At 42.5% G+C, this 21,940-nt stretch overlaps 4 protein-coding genes across 6 annotated transcripts in view; 2 read left to right on the forward strand and 2 right to left on the reverse strand.

Moving 5' to 3' along the window:
- Positions 1–1,571: 1,571 nt before the first annotated feature.
- Positions 1,572–10,090, reverse strand: npy1r (neuropeptide Y receptor Y1). 3 transcript variants are annotated; one of them, XM_072707176.1, is made up of 5 exons: positions 9,799–10,090; positions 9,174–9,257; positions 7,406–7,550; positions 4,636–5,454; positions 1,572–2,469 (listed from the first exon to the last, which is right to left on the reverse strand). In XM_072707176.1, the coding sequence occupies exons 4-5, from the start codon at positions 5,335–5,337 to the stop codon at positions 2,047–2,049; spliced, it is 1,125 nt and encodes a 374-aa protein (XP_072563277.1). In that variant the 5' UTR covers positions 5,338–5,454; positions 7,406–7,550; positions 9,174–9,257; positions 9,799–10,090; the 3' UTR covers positions 1,572–2,046. The 3 variants fall into 3 exon arrangements, with proteins under 3 accessions (XP_072563277.1, XP_023655269.2, XP_023655270.2); XM_023799501.2 differs by lacking the exon at positions 7,406–7,550; XM_023799502.2 differs by lacking the exons at positions 7,406–7,550; positions 9,174–9,257; positions 9,799–10,090 and adding an exon at positions 7,212–7,399.
- A 507-nt stretch (positions 10,091–10,597) lies between these two features.
- LOC111837436 (neuropeptide Y receptor type 5) lies at positions 10,598–14,465 on the forward strand. Its single transcript, XM_023799500.2, has 2 exons — positions 10,598–10,922; positions 12,288–14,465. Exon 2 carries the CDS (start codon positions 12,309–12,311, stop codon positions 13,632–13,634), a length of 1,326 nt encoding a protein of 441 aa, XP_023655268.2. The 5' UTR covers positions 10,598–10,922; positions 12,288–12,308; the 3' UTR covers positions 13,635–14,465.
- A 1,834-nt stretch (positions 14,466–16,299) lies between these two features.
- tma16 (translation machinery associated 16 homolog) lies at positions 16,300–20,631 on the forward strand. Its single transcript, XM_023799357.2, has 7 exons — positions 16,300–16,934; positions 17,030–17,139; positions 17,306–17,343; positions 17,420–17,504; positions 17,630–17,778; positions 17,961–18,003; positions 19,089–20,631. Exons 1-7 carry the CDS (start codon positions 16,845–16,847, stop codon positions 19,240–19,242), a joined length of 669 nt encoding a protein of 222 aa, XP_023655125.2. The 5' UTR covers positions 16,300–16,844; the 3' UTR covers positions 19,243–20,631.
- The window catches only part of marchf1 (membrane-associated ring finger (C3HC4) 1), a 31,296-nt gene continuing 29,326 nt past the window's right edge, over positions 19,971–21,940 (reverse strand). The window contains exon 7 of the mRNA XM_023799356.2: positions 19,971–21,804. Coding sequence (XP_023655124.2) covers positions 21,500–21,804 — 305 coding nt within the window. The 3' untranslated portion in view covers positions 19,971–21,499. The remainder of the gene's footprint in view (positions 21,805–21,940) is intronic.

Below are 21,940 nucleotides of genomic sequence, written 5' to 3' on the forward strand. Positions count from 1 at the left end.
AGTGGCATGTTTCAGTTTCACTTACGGCATAAATTCTGATTGGCTGCGGCAATAATAGAGATGACAGAGGGACAATGGCCTATGGGAAGGGGAGGGGCACGGCCTGGATGGGACACACAAAGTCACTCTCTGAGGCCAATCAGGAGCCAATGGTAGCACTGTACTTGATGGGGCACAAATAATGTAGTATTATGGTATTACTCATGTATTAATTAACCACAAATAATGTAGTATTATGGTATTACTCATGTATTAATTAACCACAAATAATGTAGTATTATGCTATTACTCATGTATTAATTAACCACAAATAATGTAGTATTATGCTATTACTCATGTATTGATTAACCACAAATAATGTAGTATTATGCTATTATTCATGTATTGATTAACCACAAATAATGTAGCATTATGCTATTACTCATGTATTGATTAACCACAAATAATGTAGTATTATGCTATTATTTATGTATTAACCAAAGTCTTAGTAACATACTGATCTCATGTTAATTCATCATTAATGAATCGTGATACATGTTTTATCTTAAGTAGTTACTATATCTGTTTATTCAATAAACCTTTGTGAACTATTAAGGAACTACTGAAGGAACAAATCACAAATAACTCAAGTGAAATATAAAATCCTGATCTCATATTTATTCATTATTCATGAATCATGACACATGTTTTACCTCAAGTATATTTGTTCATAATATGTACTTCAGTAGCAACTGAGTCACTGCTAAATATTTGGCTCCTGTGAAGTGCAGTGTTACGGAGCCCATTAATTTAGCCGCAGCTCTCAGATGGTAGGAGATGCCTCCGGAGGATTTGGAGGAAACTCGCACCTAGGAGGCAAAGGACGTGCAAAACCAGAGCTGGAGACCAAGTCCCACAAGTCTGGAGTCGCTGCTCGCTAAGCCATTCATATGGACAGCAAAAGCGCTTATTTAAATCGCATCTGCTACTGAACTTGTAAGGGCAAAGACATCATGTAGTGGCTTCGATGATGCCGCGGTAACGATGACTGTCACTCTAAAGGAACAACGGTTTGTCAGCTCATACATTTCATTTACTGAGCATTTGCTTTTATCCAAAGCAGCTTGCATTTCTGAGAAGGCAGAGTCAGCCAGTTGCTGGAGCAACAGGGGATTAAGGACCTCATTCAAGAGCCCAGGGGTGATACCACTCTGTGGACCCTGGGATTTGAACTAGCGACCTTCTGATCACAGGCACAGCGTCCCAAGGAAGGTCTGCTATGCATTTTCTTCATTTGGGTAACAAATACCCTCTAAAAACATTCATGGGGCTTGTAGATTATCGAAGGAATCTCTACGAAAGATTTATTGGGTCTCTTAATTGTACCTTTTCCCGAAACATTAAACGTAAAGTAAAACTGAAAGTTATTTAACATAAATAGTAGGTTTTTCTATATTTATATAATGACTGTAATAAAACATCTATGAAACCGTATCACGTAAAATGTTATTTACCAGTGTCAAAAACACTGACAAAACATTAATTTAAAACCTATTCGAGGTGTGATGTATTACAAAAAAGAAGCATGAACATTTAACTGAGACAAAAGCATTCTGTGTATTAACAGACGCATACAGAACATAAAATCACAATGTGCAAACTTACCTTCTTTAAAATACACATGAAAAAAAAAAGTTTTTACACAATTCTGTTAGTTGAATAGCAGAGATTCTATTGTATGTTTGTCTGCATTATCACATCAATTATTATCTACCACCAAAAAAGGTTAATGATATATGCAGGGATTTGTCATATGGCTTTGAAGTGCCTTTAGTCCTGAAATACTCTGCTGTTGTCCATAAAGCACAAACTGTGCCTTGCACAAACCATTCCATGAAAGTCATAAAAAACGTTATATACACTGTAAATGTTATACAAGAAGGATATGTGAATTATATTTCCTTCTAATAAGACATTCAAAAGTTGTAGTATAGTGTACGCAAACTATGTACAGAAGAATGATGCCAACCTTCACGTACTCCTTCAAATGTTTAGTATATCGATCATTTATGTATAGTCTGTTGAGCTTCCTGTCTTAAGGGACGTCTTGGACACATCTGTTTGCATGGTTGACATCGCTATAGTGTCATATTCTTCTTCCCTGGGAGTCCTCTTGCAGAGGTGGAACACCACATGCAGATCGCGCTGGAAGTTCTTGTTGAGGAAACCATAGCAGACGGGGTTGATGCAGACGGAAGCCATCGCCGTCAGGTGGCAGAAGGAGAACAGCGGGTTGTGGTGGCAGGTCATGAGTACTTCGTGGTTCCAGTCGACGACGGCGTTGAAGACGTTGAGAGGGAGCCAGCAGATAGCGAAGGCCACCACGATGGAGAAGAGCATGGCATTGATCCTCCTGCTTTCGTTCGACCGGCACTTGCTCTCCCTCACTTTCTCCATCATATTACTTCGCCTTTTAAGACGGACATATATCTGAAAGACATTCCAGGTGGAAAACTGTGAGTTTGCGGTGGATGTCACAAATTTTGTAAGGTGGGGATGGAACAAAGTTGATTAAAATCCTCAACTATCCACGACTTGCAATGTCATTTTTTTGTTCCTCTTTGCATCAGCTTTCGATTTTCGATCAATTTTCATCACTCCTTAGCCTAACTAGCTTGTGATTGTTCTATGTGACAATAAAAATAATTGCAGGTTTACGTCTTCGCGAAAGTGGAACGATGAGCTTATTCCTCAATTTAGCTGGAATAATACTTATTTTCCAACACACAAAAGTAGGATCTTCTTTCTTCTAAATAAGGTAAAATAAGTCTGAGGACATTACTAAACATAGGTAGGAGAAATGGGGCATTGAGTCCCCCACAGGAGGGCTGGCTTACTCTGCAATATCAGCTAAGGTTAACCTATCTATACCAGGTTGGGATTTTCAGGCTTAAGGCCTGCCCTGTCCAGGATAAGTGATTGATGGATGGACGGATCGATGGTTATCCCAAGCACTACACAACTCAAAGCCTCATTAACCCCATCAAATCAGACAAATGATTTTGAAACCCGTTTTATTCATTTTGCTCAATCTGGCCCACAGGGACCCACAAACAGCCCATGTTTTTGCTCCCTCCCAGTGCCCAGTAGGCAGCAAAAATGTGGACTGTCTGGCAGGGAGCTGGGAGGGAGCAAAAATGTGGACGGTCTGATAGGGAGCTGGGAGGGAGCAAAAATGTGGACGGTCTGATAGGGAGCTGGGAGGGAGCAAAAATGTGGACTGTCTGGCAGGGAGCTGGGAGGGAGCAAAAATGTGGATGGTCTGATAGGGAGCTGGGAGGGAGCAAAAATGTGGACTGTCTGGCAGGGAGCTGGGAGGGAGCAAAAATGTGGACCAGGTTGGGAAACACAAATTTAGCTAATTCTTTGTAGCTGGCAAGGACCAGCTGCCATTTCTACACACTTCCTATGAAGCTCTACAGGGCATCTTTAGATGTGTCATATATAACCGGAATAGTTACTCCTCAAGTTACTCTTAAGTACCTTACAAAACAAATAGCCATCTGGCACCACTTGTTCTCTCCTGTTTTTAACCCTCCCTGTTTCTCAACAGGGTTCTCAAAGACTGCCAGATAGTGCACGGTGTTGATGGAAGGGAGCAAAAATGTCGACTGTCTGGCAGGGAGCTTGGAGGAAGCAAAAATGGGGACCGTCTGGGGGTCCCTTAGGACTGGATTGAGAAACACTGTCCCACGGGACATTGACAGCCATCACGATTTGAATATACCAGTGAAACAACCACCCTCCCCCCCCCCCAACCTGCTATCACCGTGGAATTGTCACATTCCCTTAAGAACAATCCACATGCCTGACAGGTGGTTATCAGCGGCTGCCATTCTGCTACAATTTCTCAGTGATGCAAGGAATATCAGCATCCCCAGATTAATTGCTATGCGCATCTTTCAAAACGGGAGCATGGCTGCGATCGCATTGTTCCAGTCCTTGCTATTTTGTTTACGCCCGTCGACACACAGAGCTGAGAATAGCATAAAATAAGGCCAGCTGGCATCTTGCTCGCTCAAAAGCATTATTTCTCTTTCTCAGTAAGTTGGTACTGCTCAATAAATCCTCCTAGCAAAATAATACATCAAATGAAATATTGTTCTCTATATTTGCATAAATGCCTGTATTGATAAATTATACATGCTGTTTTGTTTATTCGTATACACATTTATAATGTATGCTAAATTACTTCATTATGTCTTAATGGGTTTTATATAATCATCTTGCCGCTAATTATTTGCTTGTCCGATTGAATGATTTGAGGATATTTTTAGCTATTTCAATTCTCAGGCCACGAGCTGCTTGCTGCGTCTTGTAAATATGACTGAACGTGCGGACAACCGAGCGATAGCTCTGTATCTGCTGCTGCCGTTCTACTTGGGTCACAGTGAACCTAAAATCAGTCCAAGTAATGGCTCTGAATTGCATGTGGGTGGAAAAGCAAGTGCCCAGCAACACCTCTGAAGAGAAAAAAAGAACAAAAATAAAACGACAAAAGTACACAAGTGCCGCACACACTGGAAGTCTGGCTGGGAGAACATGCTAATGCAGTGATTGAAAGGGGTGCTTGTAGGAGGAGGGGGGGCACTTTACCTTTAAGTAGCAGATGAAGATGAAGCAGAGGGGTCCCACGTACTGAATGAAGAGCATGCCGGTGGTGTACGCCAGCCGGAACGTTCTGGAAGGCCAGCTCTCCACACACACCACCTTCCCGCCATAGTGCTCGTGGAAGTACTGCAGCAGTTTCAGGGGGTTATCAGTCACTATGGAGAAGACGGCGAAAGGCAGAGCGGTGACCGCCGCCAGTGTCCAGATAACGGCGATGGCCACGTAGGCGTGAAGGTTGCTGGGCCTCCAACCACGAGGGTAGACGATGAGTTGGTGCCTCTCCACGGCTATCAGCACCAGAGAGAGGATGGAGACGGAGACGGAGATGCACTGTACCATGCTGTTCAGCTTGCACATGGCCTCACCGAAGACCCAGTGGTCCATGAACGTGTAGACGAAGGTGAACGGCAAGCAGACGACCGCCATCAGCAGGTCGGAGGCCGAGAGGTTGGCGATCAAGATGTTGGTCACGTTGTGCGTCTCCTTCTGCCTGGCGATGATGAGGATCAGGGTCAGGTTACCCACGATCCCCAGAAGAGCCACGGCACTATAAGCGATCGCCATGATGAAGAACATGGGCAGGTGGCTCTCACATTCCTCCCCAAACGTCGTCAGGGAGAAATTCCTACGAGAGCAGTTCGGGGATTGGGAACAGTTGAGAAGATCTAAGAGAAGAAGTTCGTTCATTTCGCTCTCTTAGCCTCGTCGCTCCAGTTTCCTCTGATTGCGGCGTCGGATCGACGCGCGTCTCTCCGTCAGGCTGCCGAGATCTCAGACAAGCCCGTCATCTTCTGAACACATTCGCTGGAGACATTGCACAATTAACAGTTACTTCAAACAGCCAAAAGCCTTTCTGCTTTCCTGTCACCAGAATATTCTTTTTTTTTTGCTTTGAGTTTATGAAGCAAGAAATAATAGAGTTGAAACACTGATAAGTTTATTTTATCCCACCTTTTCTTAGCTCTGCATTCAGTGAATGCATAACCAGTTACTTAATTCATGAATGCCTATCAGACTATATCACAATCACCAATATAATTACCTATTAATGGTCAGTATAGCTGTCAGGGTTTGTTCCCCAATGTCTCCTTTAGGGTTTAACCATAGATCTTATATTCTAAGTGGACTAAGCATTTGTACTGTGAACAGTGAACAATGTGATTGACTGAAACCGTGAAAATGGACAGACGTTTATTATACGTGATTACAAGAACATCAGAAGCCAGCACTTTGACGGCTCACTTTCCCCTCACCAGAAACGCTCTCACGTTTCATAACCTCAGGAAGGACTTCGCTGTTTTTGATGATCTGTCATTCCCACCCTGCATCCCCTCCTTTTCTCTCTCTGTCTCTCTCTCTCTAAATATTCATTCGGCATTATTCAGTTATTAAGTCATGATAATGATTAATAATTTCAACATTTAAACCTGTCTAATTCCTGAACTTTACCTACAGCCGGAAGTGTTTACAAAAAATTAAAAAAATCTTTTAAAAAGATTTTACTGAATGAATACAATGTTTAATAATTCCTCTTCCTGTTGTGCAGGCAGGATATGGGCAATATTAATTCCACAAATTAAACAGCCGAAGGTGTACTTGATACTCAATTATATCTGATTCTGGCCTGGTTTTTATTTGCCGCTGTTGTCATTTGCTTTGACACAGTGACACTGCTGAGGGTAACAAAGTACTCTGTCCAATAAAACAAGCGGCACACCTGCCTCTTATTAAATTCAAACACTGTCAGTTACACAGTTCCAGAGGTTGGCGATAAGGCAGTTTTACTGGCAACTCTGGAGAGCTGGGGTGGGTTTTATTGTGGGGACTTATTTATCGCTTTGTTCAATGTACGCTGGGCTTCCACGTGGTTAAAGTCACACACACACACACAGATGTCAGCACCAGAAACGCACATCACGTGAATCTATTCAAAATTACAAAAGTCAATTCAAAGTTATGCAGGATAATCAATTCTTTATTAGTTGTCTCAGCTACGACTATCAGTGGTAACTCAGACTAAATTAGAATTTTAATGAACAACCATTAATAATACTTAATTTCTTGATCCTGATTATATCTACTGTAATTAATTTCATTTGGTTGAGGCGTTTGAAGGACGAAGCCTTGGGAAGAAATAAATATACTTCATTCGGGGACTTATTTGGTTCATAGTCCAATCAAATTCATAGGCCGCTTGATTCATAGCCCAATCAAATTCATAGGCCCCTTGATTTATAGTGCAATCGAATTCATAGGCCTCTTGATTCATAGCTCAATGAAATTCAAAGCCTAGTTGTATATATATGATACAGGGCTGTCAAAAATTCTTTGTCAAATTAGCTAGGGCACATGGAGACACATACAGGCCAAGCAGTGTGGGGAATCAATCTCCAAAGTCACCAGTACACCGATCTTCTAACCAGTTATCCTGGTCAGGGCCACTGAGGTGGTCTGGACCCTCTCCCAGGCAGGAGGAGGCACTAGGCAGGGATACGGCCTGGACAGTATGTAACGTACGTATGGAACACGGGGAGAACATGGCTGGCTTTCAGACCACCCACCTCCAATGATTCACTCATCTGGACCTGCATTCCACCTTGCATGCTTCAATCAGCAAGCCAGCACCTTTTGGAGTTGCTTCCACCACGCAAAATTCTAGACTTTCCTCATGTGTGGTTCCTCGACGATGGATCCACCCATCCACAACCCGCCAGCTTCTCTGGGAAAATCTCAACTAGCTCGTCTGACTAATCACCTGCTCCGTTTTCATTATCCATCCCATGGTTATGATCTCTTGGCAACAGTGGATGCCAGGGGTGGGGTAACTTCTCTGGGGGCTCTGGGGTGACATGAGTAGGGCCCCACCTAAGTGGGCCATTTGACCTATTCTTTGATGCAGACTGAGAAACGGGAGGGAAATTAAAATGATGTAATATCAATAATATGTGAATCAAAGCACGGGGTGGCAGTGGCAAAATTTACCAATCAGAATGCAGGCAGGAGTGAAACTTGCTGATCGGGGAGGGAGGTATCACTCCGGCGGATTGATCGGCCAAATTACAATATATTATACTATTACAGAATTTAAAATATAAATAGTTCGTTACTAAAAAAGAAAAAGTCGAGATATCCAGGGGGCCCCCTAGTGTACGGTGGCCAGGATTGTTCAACCCCCTCAAATTCTGCCCCTGCTCGACGCTCTTGTACTCTTACATTTGGCACTTACCTCGTAGGGCGGTTTGATTTGAATAGATCGTCTGTTAGCTTATTGTTATCTTTTGCGACGTATTGTTTAGCTCGTGCTCTAATGCTAACATGCGTATCTGACCGGTCCTTCTATAGAAGCTCGATCTAGCTCCACGATAGCCGTATGCTTGAGATCTATTTATTATATGCCTCGCTGTTCCTGCTAAATAAATAAATGTAAATGTATTCCGCTCCAGACGATAGGCAGCCTGCTCAGTGATCACTCCTATCCCGCGAAGGCCAACGCCACCTATACAGTCTTGCAACGCTTTTTATCAGTTAATGAGAACAAACAGTAGCTAAAACCCCCATTCACCAAATGACGCCTTGCCCAATAACAGCACCCCTTTTAAGTACTGACTAGGCAGAACAAATTACAAAGTAAATGCGTTGAGTCACACAAATAGTTTAATGGTATGTTATACCAAGAAAGTGAAAACCATGCATTACACTGACTTTATGTGACTCCTTGATTTTCACGATGAATCGTAGCGGCAGATGATACGATAGTTTAGTTTGTGAGGTAGGCTATACATAACACAACACGTTGCATCTTCATTTTTTTTATTGATATTGGACTTCTTGGGAAGTTTTTTTCCCCCGTTGACATCGATGGCGTAATTCCTTTTCAACGACAACTATGCCTATACCTATAGATTATTCGGCATGATTTCTGTTAAAACATTTAACATGCTTAAAATATATTTGCACCGTTTTGTCACGTACTTTGACATCACTTGGCACAGAGCGGTATTTTAAACGCGGCGCACCGAGGAATCACACGCCTTCCACTTCATCCCTCTTTTAACTTTGCGTTATTCGCGGCGATAAAAGTGTTTTCTAGGCACTCATTAACAATATAAGGATGAATTGATAATATAAAGGACAGTAGGCCTATAAGAATGAACATAAGGATGAATTGTTGCACTGAATTATAGGCGATTAGGCTACTTAACGTAGAACATCATCACAAGCCTCACGTATATTTTACAAGCATTTTAAATAAAAAGAACTTAAGGATATGGATCTATACGTATAGCTACTGCTTAAGAACACTATGCTAAGCGACTACACCAGATTAGTCGACCAATCTCGTTTATAAATAAACTGCTGCTTGAATCGGTTTGCTATAATCGGTGGCTTACACACGATTGTTCAACACTTCTTAATGATCGAATATGAATCTTTACATTGCCACATAAGAAAATGTTTTCCCCAAAATAGTTCATATAAAATCACCGACAAAATGATTTGAAAGAAAATATAAAATGTCTTACCTCTTGCTTCTGCTAAACTGACAAATCACTGAGCACGTCTGGTGTAGCGTGCCATTTGCCGTGATGAGATATCTCCGGTTGTCACTGGAAAAAGATGTAAAGGCAAATATAGGAAAAGAACGTAACGCAAAGCATCCTGACCAGGGTGTACTCCTGCCTTGAAAACTATGCCGCCTGGAACCAAGGATAAATGGTTAGTTGATGGATGGATGGACGGATGGATGGATGGATCAAAGATCCGCAAGATTTAAGCTGAAATACTGGGTCTGTTGAATGTAATCTGTTTAAGAAGATGTAGAAAGGAAAAAAAACCTGCAAATGCATTTGTGTAAAGATTAACTAAACACCTGAAGTAAATAAAGTAATTTTATAAGTCGTAAAACTAGGAAGATATTGAGAATGCGTCTTCATCACCTTTGGACACAAGTAGGCTACGTCAAGGTGCATGTAAAAATCTGACAGACTGAAAAGTTTCTTGATTTTTTTTTTTTTTGATTACCTGAGACATTTTTTCCCAAGAATCGACTTCTGAGCCAAGATAACTATTCTACTCTCGGGGAAAGTGCACACAAACAAACAAACAAATAGGCTATAGGAAGGGAAAAAAAATCAAATCAATACCTACCTACATATTTTCAGACCCGCTGGATCACAAAAAATCACAGGCGACTGAGTTCGTGGGTGTCTGTATCCTCAACAGTACGGGTATAACTATATACGGATCCTATGCGCTTCAGTTCAACCTTAAAGGCGACGCGTCGCTGAATATATAAGCTAGTTATTACTTCAAAATACTTCCTGTATATTCTTACTACTTCTAACCTGAGGGATAACAATGCTGCTAAACCATTCCGATCTGACTGCAGCAGAAGACACCGCCTTCTGTCCACAAGAGTTTCATTTAAGGATGTAAATGCACTAAGTGACAGCTCCTGTCCAGGGTCCGCCTGACCGAGACAGTCTGCGAAACAGCGCCACCTACCTGCGGGCTTTTCCCCCATAAACACCGAATTACGGAACGTAACGGTGAATATCGCGTTAAATTAGTTCCCCCAATCCACATATCACATTTTTTAATTCCCAGATTTTATATTGAAATTATTCATTAATAAAAAAAAATAAAATCACTGAATAGCTTGTCTGGGGGGAAATGCGTTTTGTCGTGCATATTTAAAAGTCAGAGGTAAAATTTGTTTGAGACGCTCAGGTGCACACTCAGTTACTTCAGATGGCATGACATAAAAACACCACCGCTTTGGATTTCCTCATGGATAATTGCGCTATATCTGCAAATATGCAGCGTTGTCCGTAGCCGAATTCAGCACCACGGATAGCGTGTCTCGTGTATTTTTATTTAACTTATTTTTATAGAGGCTTTATTTGCGATATGAAAGCTTCAGGTCATCTCGTCTAATTCCCTCCTTTACGTCGCTGCCAGATCTCAGTTTATTGATGCCCTGCGGGGGTGGAATAACGAGGGGAAAAACTTCAAATGCGACTTGGAAAAACAACCGAAACCCTCAGCCTGAAAAATCCAATTTGAGCCACACGAAGCACTGAAACAAGGACCTCGAGAGTAACGAAGAGCCACATGCAGCCAGAGGAGAGCAAAGTAACAAGGCAGTTTGCGTGACGTGTGAACGAAAAGCGGACATACTGTCCGTCTGCGCGCTCAATGAGGCACTGTGGAGGCAGCATGCAAGGATCGCGGGCATCCTCTGTACCAGCACCGAAGATCGGGTCGTAAAGGTACGCCCTTTATTATCCACAGATTTATACTATACAACTGTAAACACTGCCGTTAAGACTTATGAAAAGTTATAGACTTACAGAGACAAAGAAAGTGTATAAGAAAGTGGAAATGCTGTAAAGAGAAATTCGGATTATTACCTCGGGTTAATATTGCAGCTTTTAGAAAGAAATGGTTCCTCTGATGTTAATGCGTGACCATGTGGATGGTCATAATGTTTTTCTAAGGTATTTCTAAAATATTGCTTTATGTGAAGAAGATTGAATATTCGTCTTAAAAACTCTTAATCGTGAATAAAATTCGCCCATCAAACTTTAAATGTAATCGTTTATTTGAGATAGATAGATAGATAGATAGATAGATAGATGGATGGATGGATCAGCAATAAATTGACAGTCGAAATCAATGGAAAGCATGTGATATTCTCTCTCATCTCGGAGACAAACTTCAGATATTTCACCAAGCGGAGCGAGTGAGGATATCAGCTGCGGAAAGCGAAGCACAATCAGCCACCGGTCAAAATGTTTATGCGTGGAGGTCAGAGAGCGAAAATCCCTTCTGCGGAGCTAAAAGCGTGCTGCTATTTAGTGACACAGGCGAGGGTTCCTCACTGATATCACAGACGACCCTGTGCAGCGCCCAAGAATTGACTTTTCGGGGGAAATCGGGATACAGAAATCAGCTCGTGGCACAATGTCCATTGTATTAAACACGGGATGTAGTTTAGGGTAATGGTAAAGGTGTAATGTATGCACATTATTATAAATGAATACAAATATTAGTACACAGAGAATATCTATTCATTTTCTGTACCCACATGTCCTATGCAGAGTTGTGGGGGTCCAGAGGCTATACCGCAGGATATAGTCACAAGGCAGGGAACAACACAGAATGGGGTGCCATCCCATCTCAGGGCACATACACACACACACACACACACACACACACACACAAAATCACACCTATGGACAATTTGGCAGCTCCAGTTCACCTTGCATGCTTTTGGGGCTACAGTGCCAACCACTGCGCCACATTTTTTACTTTTTGTAATTTTCAGCCTGCGGAAGCTTGGCGACTTCTTAATGCCATGCAAAGAAACAGCCAGAATGAGATGAGCTCACGCCGCGACGTTTCCCGCCTTGTCGAGGCGGAGGCTGATGAAACTTCTCATAAACTCATGAATATCCTCATGAATAAACAACACCGTGCTCTGAGAAGTCACCAAAACACCTTCCAGCTCAGAGCTGGCGATAAAAGGGAATTTCATACATATCTATTCCCTGATCATCTTTTGGAGAACACAGCCTTGGTGTAAGCACACGGTAAACTCATTCATATGCCGCCATTTCTGTTTCATTCAACAGCTGCTTCAGGGAAGATCGGACATGGATGTGGAATATGCCACCAGGAACGAGACATTTACAAACAATGCCAGTGACCCAATTCACAACACATACATTCCATCATGGGAAGATTTCAACAGCAGCGTGAATGACGTTCGCTACTTCTTGATTGGACTGTACACAACGGTGAGCATTTTGGGGCTTCTGGGTAATATCCTTATATTAATGACACTAGCGAGGAAATGGAAGGAAAAGACCATCATCAACTTCCTGGTGGGTCACCTGGCATTCTCGGACATCTTGGTGGTTCTGTTTTGCTCGCCGTTCACCTTGACTTGTGTGCTGCTGGATCACTGGATCTTTGGGGAGGCCATGTGCCACATTGTTCCCTTCCTGCAGTGCGTATCTGTAGTCGTCTCGACGCTGGTGCTCATGACCATCGCCATGGTCCGGTATCACATGATAAGCCACCCGTTGTCCGCTCATCTCTCGGTGAACGCCGGCTGCCTCCTTCTGGCAATGATCTGGGCACTCAGCCTGTCCGTGTGCTCACCCCTGCCGGTGTTCCACACCACCGTGGACTTGAGCGAGAGGTTCCACTTGGAACCTCTGCGCAACAAATCACTCTGTATAGAGTCGTGGCCCTCCAGCGGGTACCGCATCGCGTTCACCATCAGCCTGCTCTTCATCCAGTACATCCTGCCCGTGGTTTGCCTCACCGCCAGCCACGTAAGCCTCTGCTGGAGAGTCAGCGCCAGTGTCCAGGTCCAGCCTCGGGCTCAGGCAGAGGAGAACGAGATGATCCGGTTAACCCTCCAGCAGCCGGATGAGACGGCCTCCCAGCCAGACCAGCACACCAATTCTGACAGCTGGAGGTTGGCTCTTGCCCGGAAACAGAGGAGAAGATACAGCAAAAAGACCTGCTTGGTCGGCCCGGCAACTTCGAGCCGGGAAACGGACTCCAGGGAACGGCTGACACCCAAAGAGCGGGACAAGTCTCCGGCTCCTCTTCTACCTACGGTTCCCATCTGCTTCGAACTCAAGGAGGATGAGACCATGGAGCTGCAGAAGATGTTCACGGCCTCCAAGTCGGTGTCCCGGGTGAGGAGGAGGACGCGTGGCGTGTTCCTTAAGCTGACCACAGTGGCACTGGCTTTCGCCATCAGTTGGATGCCACTGCACCTCTTCCACCTGGTGACAGACTTTAACGCCAATCTGATCTCGAGTCGCCACTTCAAGCTCATATACTGCATCTGCCACCTGCTGGGAATGATGTCATGCTGCCTGAACCCCATTCTATATGGATTCCTAAACAATGGGATCAAATCGGACTTGCTGTCCTTGATTAAGTGTTTCTACATGTCGTAATTGAGTTGGAGGTCATGTGACAGGACACTGTGCAATAGTCAAAGAAAGTGTTTAAAGCTATTTATGCGGGTAGTAAGTGCATGTTTGCTCAGAAAAAGCATAAGATGACAGTATACGCAAAATAAAATAATTAAAAATAAGAATTTCACCTGTTACAATTACAATTACAAACCTCTCCTCAAGGCACACCAGCCGTTTCATGTATTCGTTACACTTCACCACTAGCTAACTTAATTAATTTTACTTAATTAAATAATTTTTTGAGGTACTGATCAACCAGACTAGTATGCTAGTGGTCCCATCAATAATTCCATTGGATAGTTACTACAAATACTGGGATGACTTAAGAAAAGATGCTGAAGTGGCTAATCTGGCACACTTCGGTAGACATGATGTCACAGTTTTACACCAACATAAAATCATTTAAACATAATTTTTTTTTTTTTACTTTGACTTTTGCACAGCACTGTAAGTCAAACAGCTGCTGCGCAAATGCTTAACTGTCCTTTACAGGTAACGGTAATTTCCCCGGGGAGAAAAAAAACAAACAAACTTAGTGCTGCAAAGATGGGTTATTTTTGTGCTCAAATTATTGATTCTGCTTGATGTTTTGGTGGTGGATGAGCAAGATATGGATATTGACATCTCAAAACAATGTACTATACTGCATGATCAATTAGTCATTTTTAAAGCAATTTTTTGTTAAATATATATGTTGTACATGGCTACATGCACTGAGTTGTATTTAGTGATAAGTATCCTTCGTGTAATCATAAAAATAGCTATAAAAATAAGTAAAAGGATGCACTACCACTGACATCAGAAATGCAATTCTTTGGTATTGTTTATTTGTCACATATAAAGAATAAAAAAAATGGTTTCTGCTTTTAACACCTTTACACGGATTAAGAGAACACTATCACACTTTTTTAAATTTGGCAGTCTTCTGTTGAAGAGTAAGCAGAGTAAACCAGTCCGTGTAGTAATTGGGGGTTAAGGGCTCATCATTCTTGATATCACTCTGCTGACTCTGGGATTTGAACCAGCGACCTTCCGATCACAGGCTCAGAGTCCCAAAACCCACTCAGCCACACACTGACCCCAGACAGGAGGCCACATACTACAAAAAATGTTTTGATAAAAAAAGGAAGAATGTTGTATAAATTGTGTCTAACCGTGATGCACACAAGCATTAAGCGCTCAAACAGAGGGGCGAAGCAACTGCTACATTTAAAGGGCAACTTCGAACTTCGAACATCAAGCTGGAATACTCTCATTTATTCAGGTGAAAGGGACAGGTGCTGAGGCAGCCCCCACTCCCAATTGCCCCCCCAACCCGGAGCCATCATTCCAGATTCCAGTACAGGCCAGAAATACTCCAGAATGCCAAATTAACACAGCTTTGGATTGTGGGGGAAAAAAAAGTGGGGTTAAGCTGCAAACTCCAAACAGAATGAGCACAGGCTACTTACATATACATAAATATCTCAAAATGTGAGATGCATGATTTCTTGAAGGTGCAGTGCTTTTGATCAAATTGCTTTGATTTCTTCAGTGAGGAACCAAAGTCATATAGCTACACTGATGGTCAAATGTGTGGAAACATCTAGCATTTTTGGCATTATGCTTTAAAAATGACTACATAAATATCGGTGGTAGTGTTTGTAAACAAAGAATGTTACAAACATCATACATTGGATGAGTAAGTACACAATTAGTAAATAAGTAATTGGAGCGATGTAAACAAATAAGTAAATTTCTGCAATCTCTAAAAATTGGATGTGTTTCCACAATTTTGGCTACTAGTGCGCTTAACAACTGAATCAAATCTGTGCACTGAATTCACCAGTGGGTTATTAAAACAGCTGATGCACAAAATTATATAATATGATGGGTAAAGACAGTAATATCAAAACCTATATAATACTTGTAAAAATGATTCTGATGAGTCATCATTTTTTCTATCCGTCGTTTTAATTTGCAAAATATTTTGCCAGAATACAAATATGACTAAAGGGCCGCAAGTTTAGAAATACATGCTGAAATTAAGGGCTGGTGATCATCCACATGCATGTGCAGCAATCGAAAAATAAAATCAAAGTATAAAAACATGCATGACTGAGCTGTTTGACGACCAGGTGATTCATCAAAGCAACGTGGTGAAAATATCGATTTTACTTCCGCTGGGGATCTCTTTTATGTGGTATTACAGAGAATTTTTAATTATGCAACTCCCTTCAGTGTTCTGGACGCCTGGCAAAATATTCATTTTAAAATGTTAATTAAACGTTATCCCCCAAATCTTTCAGGGCTTGTACGAGTTAATTCTACATAAAAAATGTCTTTAAGCTATGAAATACACATTTAAATGACTGAGAAGCAAACCATCATAAATAATGTTCAATGTATTAGGCAGAACCTGAATAAAATCATACAATTCATATTACAAACGCGATATAAATTTGACTTGAATATCCTTCAAATTTATACAGATTTATATTGTCATCTCTTGCATCCAAAAACTATTAGTTATCTTCTGTTCAGTGTATATCATTGGCTGCACTTTACACCCAGCATCTCTACTTCCACTCTTCTGGTTCACGTCATTCTCACGGTGAATGATATACACATACAGCGTTCACCAGGGGGCGCCCTTTCACAACCTACATGGGACCAGGGTCCAGACTCTAATATCAAGACGCCGGATTTCTTGCTTAACCGGATAACTTTAGGGATTTAAGGTGGTCTGGGCTGAATGTAAGTGAACGAAGGTAAAGTTAATTTAAACTCGGGTACCTTAATTCCAGCAAATTATCCGAAGCAAGAATCCTGGCTTCATGATACGGCAGCCATGATATGTCATGCTATGACTGCCACCATGGCAAAATAAAATTTGGCCAGTTTATCGTTATAATGAGATAGGAAATCTCGTTTTAACATGTGATTTTGCATTTTCTCCCCTTGGCGAATGTAGGGGTTCCTGTGTTTTCTCTGTGTCTGCATATGTTCCGCGTGATAGACCGGTATTTTTTCATACCCTGTTCTCCATACTGCCTGGAACAGGCTCCAGACTCCCTGATCCTGTCAGACATAAGCGGTTGGAAATATGGATGTTGATTTTTTAACGACTACCATTATAAGGGCGTCTATACGATTTATTTAAACAACGGAACCTTTGGGAGCGTTTCAGCGACGCGGGGAAGAAAAATAATGAGGGACCGTTTCCGGAGTGTCACACTGCGTGCTGCACGTGTTCAGGTTGTCACAAGGATCTCAAACACACACCGGCCGCCAGAAATGGTACGTAGGGGCCTAGATAGCACGACGACATCGTTATATCTAACAGATTTTTTTTACTTGGAATGACATTGCGTGTCTGATTTCTCATATTTCAGCCTAAAGCCAAGAAAGGAAAGGGACCGGTGGAGAAGAAGGTAGTTCATCCGTACAGTAGGAAGGCTGGCTATCTTGCAAGAGAAGCCAATAAACAAGAGAAAAAAGAACGGTAAACTTCAGAACAAGGCCTTATTGCATGCAAATTGTTATGACAAAACGGATACCCCAACTGTCAGTGGTATAGTCTGTTACCTAGCTTTACTTAACTAGCTGTCTACATACCTTGAAACACTATGCAACCAAGCTCATGCGAATAATTATGTAATTTCTCCCAGGCAGAAGAATGAAAAAGCATTGCGACTGAATGCAATCGGTGAGTTTGTCGCAAGACGAGAAGTTGCATTTCAGTTGCCTCATCAGCACTTTAAGCGCTCACTGGGTCTTCGCAGGTGAAAAGCTCGCCTGGTTTCAAAACCAGCTCGATCCAGCTAAAGAAGAATATACAAAGCAGGATGCATGTGAAATGATTGAGAGGTATAGTATATGAACCGACTGGGGCTCAGCGATTGTTTGTTTATTCCTAGATCACTAAGGGATTTGTTTAACACGAATTGCGACACGTTACTGTAAGCTATCTGACTTGGTCTGTTTCCTCTCAGGTATTTGCATCGCTTCGACGCCGAGTTGGAGCAGATCGAGCTGGCGAACAGCATTAAGGGGAGACAAGGGCGGCTCCACGTATCCAGAGAAAATGTCATAAAGCAAACGATTGAACGAGAAAGAGTCCTGTATGAGGGCAATGGATTTGGTGCGTCCCGGTTCTTTAATTTCCTGATTGAAGTGTTGATTATTATAGTTTTGCTTAGGCTACAATGTAACGTTTCAGCGTTGAATAGATCTATGGTGAAAACGTGATGTCAAGTTTATTAAATTAACTAATAACCACTAGTTACACAAGCCTGAATACCGTGTTCTTCCCTCCTGTTTTAGAAATTCCCGATATTATCAACTCTAAGCACCTAAAAACATTCAGGTGAGACTTTTTTGCAGTGCCATTTGATCGTTTTTATGTCATGCCTCATTGTCATCCATTCAGCCATTATCTTTATGGAAAATGTAAAGGAAAGCTGGAAAAACAGCCCTGCTCTGCTCTTGAGGACCGTGTCTTAATCCTTGTATGATGCTTCAGTTTCTAAGTAGACAAGAAATTGTTATAGTCTATTTGTCCAGCACTTGTATTCTGGTCTTTATGTCAATGGCAAACATTTCTCTAAGCACAAGACACCTATTTGCTGGGGGGCACATTGCAGTTTTAAAATTAATACTGCAAATATATTTTCACCTGCTAATCAGGAATAATTTGATGGTCATTCATTCAAAACTAGTGAAAAATTAGTTTTTAATACCCATTACAGTTCCTTGTTTGATGACTTGCAGTACTCTCTAATCAAGTCACCAGCAGAGCTAATTATAATTATTTTAAATAATCACACACCTCACATCATAAGTTGTGAATCTTAACAGCCTTGCTCACTCGCGACACTAAAAAGGCAAACCCGTCACGTTTTGCTTGTCCACGCTGGGCGTTCATGGGGCAGCATGTAGCTCAGATTCTTACCGGTTTGTGCCCATGTCTGTATGGGTTTGAATCCTGTAGCTGGTGGAGTTATCATATCACCACTGGGTCCTTGGGGCCTTAACCACAATCGCTTCATGGATTTTGGCTGAAACAAGCTTCCCTCACATGTACGTTGCTTTGGACAAAAGCCTCAGTAGAGTAAATGTACATGAGCGCTGTTTAACCTCTAATGCGATTGGGTGAAGTAGCAAGAATGTAAATGAGCTCTGTTTAGCCCATGCTGTGATTGGGTGAAGTAGCAGGAATGCAAATGAGCGCTGATTGGCCCGCAACATGATTGGGTGAAGTAGCATGAATGTAGCCCGAAGTGTCATTGGGTATAAAAAAAAAAAACCGTGAATGAAATCATTGGTTCTGGGTTATTTGCCACGCAGGACTTTGAGCACAAACTGAGAGCAGCATTGGGAGAGACACGGCACGGCCCAGTGGTGTCCTCACTCATGCAGAAGTTATTACCCCACTTCTTTTTAATGACACAGGGAATGGAGCGGAGATCTGAAAAAGCTGCCAAATATAAAGATGCGAAAGGTTTCCCAGAATGCACTGGACGGCGCAAAAGACACGCAGGAGCGCCCGCCGGAGGGGATTGACGACGGCGTGGAGGACGAGCTCTCTGCAGGGGATTGCGAATGAGCCTCTTTATGGCACCTAGTATTCATCTCAGAGAGCATCTCCCTTCCACCGAGACTGAGGCTCTCAGCTGGGTTCCTGTCTGACTGCTGTTGGGCTTTTGGGTTTTCTGTAGGTCTGTAAAGCAAGGAAACCCTCAGTTTGTAGTGATGGATGAGACTTCCAAGGCCTTGCTGTATTATTATAGTGCGCCGTCAAACAGCTACAGGTCTGACCCGCTCCATCTCGGCGACTCTGCTGGTTTCTACTGAACTGTTTGAAGTCTCCTTGGGCTTCAAAGGCTCCGCTCAATAATCCCACCCTCCATGGGTTCTGCAGTTCAATTTCTCATTACTGACAGGGAGAGGGCAGCTGAATTAGGTTAGATAGGTTAATAAGTCATTAAAAAAAGGATGCTTATGTGATGGTACACCAGGAACAAGGTTGACTTTGAATCCTGTACTGAAATAAAAAAAAAAAAAACATTTTTACAGTTTGAAGAAAAGCTTTGTTTCTATTTTCAAAGAATAAATATCAATTAAGCAAAATGGTAATGGGGAGAGCTTATCTAATAGCAAAAAAAACACATTCCACGGATATCCACGGATAGGCCCCCAGACATTCCACATTCTCGCTCCCTCCCAGCACCCAGTAGGAGCAAAAATGTGGAATGTCTGGGGTTTAAAATAAAAATCTGCGAAGCGTTTCCTTTTACCAACGAAGTAAGAAAGAGAAAACTTTTGCTAAAAATCTGCTGTGTACATACATTTATTTCACCATTTTAGTTTACATATATATACACACACATACGACCAGAGTTGGGGTACCCAACATTAATATGTAATGAATGGGTAACCATGTTGTAATTGGCATAGTTCACATGTACTGTTATTGATATCTTGTCATTCTTGTTTGGTACATTCGGGAAAATCTGATACCTTAACGAAAGAAGTGCAAACCATTTGTTCATTAAGTGGATAACGAAGAGTATCGGCTCTACCCGGTAATACAAGATTTTCGGTAACGTCCCGAGACACAGGAACAATTAGAAGAAATGTTAGAAAACAGAAAAACACAGTTTATCAGAGTCATTCTATAACTTCCGCATGTTCAGCTGATATTAGCTGGCCGGCATGAGGGACAGGAGGCTACTTCAAAAGTCCAACAACCCTGCCATGAGTACTTGCATACTTGTAGACTTTATTGCCAAAACTCAAATGCATGTAAGCAGGGATGTCTGAATACTCTGACCACCTCGTGTCCTGTGAGCCATATGAACTGGTCATGTGGCACCAACTGGTAACAGGCTTCCACTAAGCCTAACCCTAACCCTACCTACCCCCAAGTCCTGTGCCCATGGGGTAGGCAGGTCAAAAGGTTGGGGCTCCCAATTAAAACACCTATTTCCATGTGCATGTTGAGCCTCCCCATACCTGGTCAGAGGTCAAATCAGTCAATCATGACCACAATCCCAACGGAGTAAATGGTCTCTGTGCTTCAACGCTAATATTTTATTATGTGATTTAAGTTATTTACAATACAAGCTACATGCTACATGTGGCCACCTCCCCTCCCCCTCCCCTCGAAGCTAATGCTCCGATTCCTCTTGGGCACCAACGCCTGGCGTCCGGCTTCTCTGCGGTAGCAGAACCCGGGGGACCCGCGCTGATCCGAGGGCTGAAACCCATCCTTCCGAACAAACAAAACACCACAGACATCACCACATCTGACTGCACATTCATGTTCGTTATGGAGATGCTCAGATACCTAACAGATGAAAAACAGACATTTAAATCATAAATTGGACTTCTGCACTGGACTGGGGTGTCAGCTCTGTTAAATCACCCCCCTGCTGGTTAAAATAGGATTTAAAACATTGTTTCCTAATGATGGTGATTTGGTATAAAATATATCGGACTATAAAGATTCTTTTAATGTGATTACATATGCCATTAAAATCGATTTGTGCACCAACTGGAATTTTTAGTATAAAACTGCAAATAACTCATACAATGGGCTATTTTTCCGACACCCCAAGTAAGAGCTCCTTTGTGCTTACGGCTAACAGGTGGCCTGGTCTGGGGTCCATTTCTGCCTTTGTTAAACATCGATAAGTTCCTTTCATTCTGAGCAGTGGTCTTAAAAACTGTCACCATGACGACTGCCAAGTTCTCGACAGAACCTGAATTTGTTCTTGCCTTCAAAACTTTAGGTCTCAGAAATAAAGTGGGAATGGTGGGGGGGCTGGATGGATATTTCACGAGGGATCCGCTGTAAGCGGTCAGACGGGCGCTACGTCTGGAACGGTGTCGCCCCCTACTGGCCGGTGAGAGTTTGTTTCCGTCTGGGGCACCGGGACCTCCACAGAGTCATGTTTGCCATTCGCTTGGCTTGCGGGCAGCATCTTCTCTTCTCCCTTTTTCACCGTGTCCGGACAGTTCTGGACAAAGATGATCCGGTTATACGCCTTGAGTCTCCTCCAAAGCTGAAGATACACCTTACACTGGATGTACATGAAGATAAGGCCCCCGGTGAATCCGATTGCCACCACGATGAGTTTGGTCCAGAAGGGCCACTCCAACACACCTAAAAGCCAAATGGAGAAAGAGGCAAAATCATTATCCTATCCGGTCACGAGTCCTTTTAGCATTAGCTCGATGATAATTGACGCAGCCACAAAGAACATTGGCACAAGCATATACTGTGGAAGTCCGCTAATTGT

This window comes from Paramormyrops kingsleyae, chromosome 25 (assembly GCF_048594095.1).
Source record: "Paramormyrops kingsleyae isolate MSU_618 chromosome 25, PKINGS_0.4, whole genome shotgun sequence".
Taxonomy (NCBI): domain Eukaryota; kingdom Metazoa; phylum Chordata; class Actinopteri; order Osteoglossiformes; family Mormyridae; genus Paramormyrops; species Paramormyrops kingsleyae.

What these genes read in the sequence shown, in the direction of transcription:
- npy1r (XM_023799501.2), bottom strand. Translation starts at nt 5,337, where the DNA reads ATGAACGAACTTCTTCTCTTAGATCTTCTCAACTGTTCCCAATCCCCG. An exon ending in TCTTCATCTGCTACTTAAAG is followed by an intron (nt 2,470 to 4,635) that starts GTAAAGTGCCCC and finishes AATGTCTTTCAG; the next exon opens with ATATATGTCCGTCTTAAAAG.
- LOC111837436 (XM_023799500.2), top strand. Translation starts at nt 12,309, where the DNA reads ATGGATGTGGAATATGCCACCAGGAACGAGACATTTACAAACAATGCC.
- tma16 (XM_023799357.2), top strand. Translation starts at nt 16,845, where the DNA reads ATGAGGGACCGTTTCCGGAGTGTCACACTGCGTGCTGCACGTGTTCAG. An exon ending in AAACAAGAGAAAAAAGAACG is followed by an intron (nt 17,140 to 17,305) that starts GTAAACTTCAGA and finishes AATTTCTCCCAG; the next exon opens with GCAGAAGAATGAAAAAGCAT. An exon ending in ATTGCGACTGAATGCAATCG is followed by an intron (nt 17,344 to 17,419) that starts GTGAGTTTGTCG and finishes GGGTCTTCGCAG; the next exon opens with GTGAAAAGCTCGCCTGGTTT.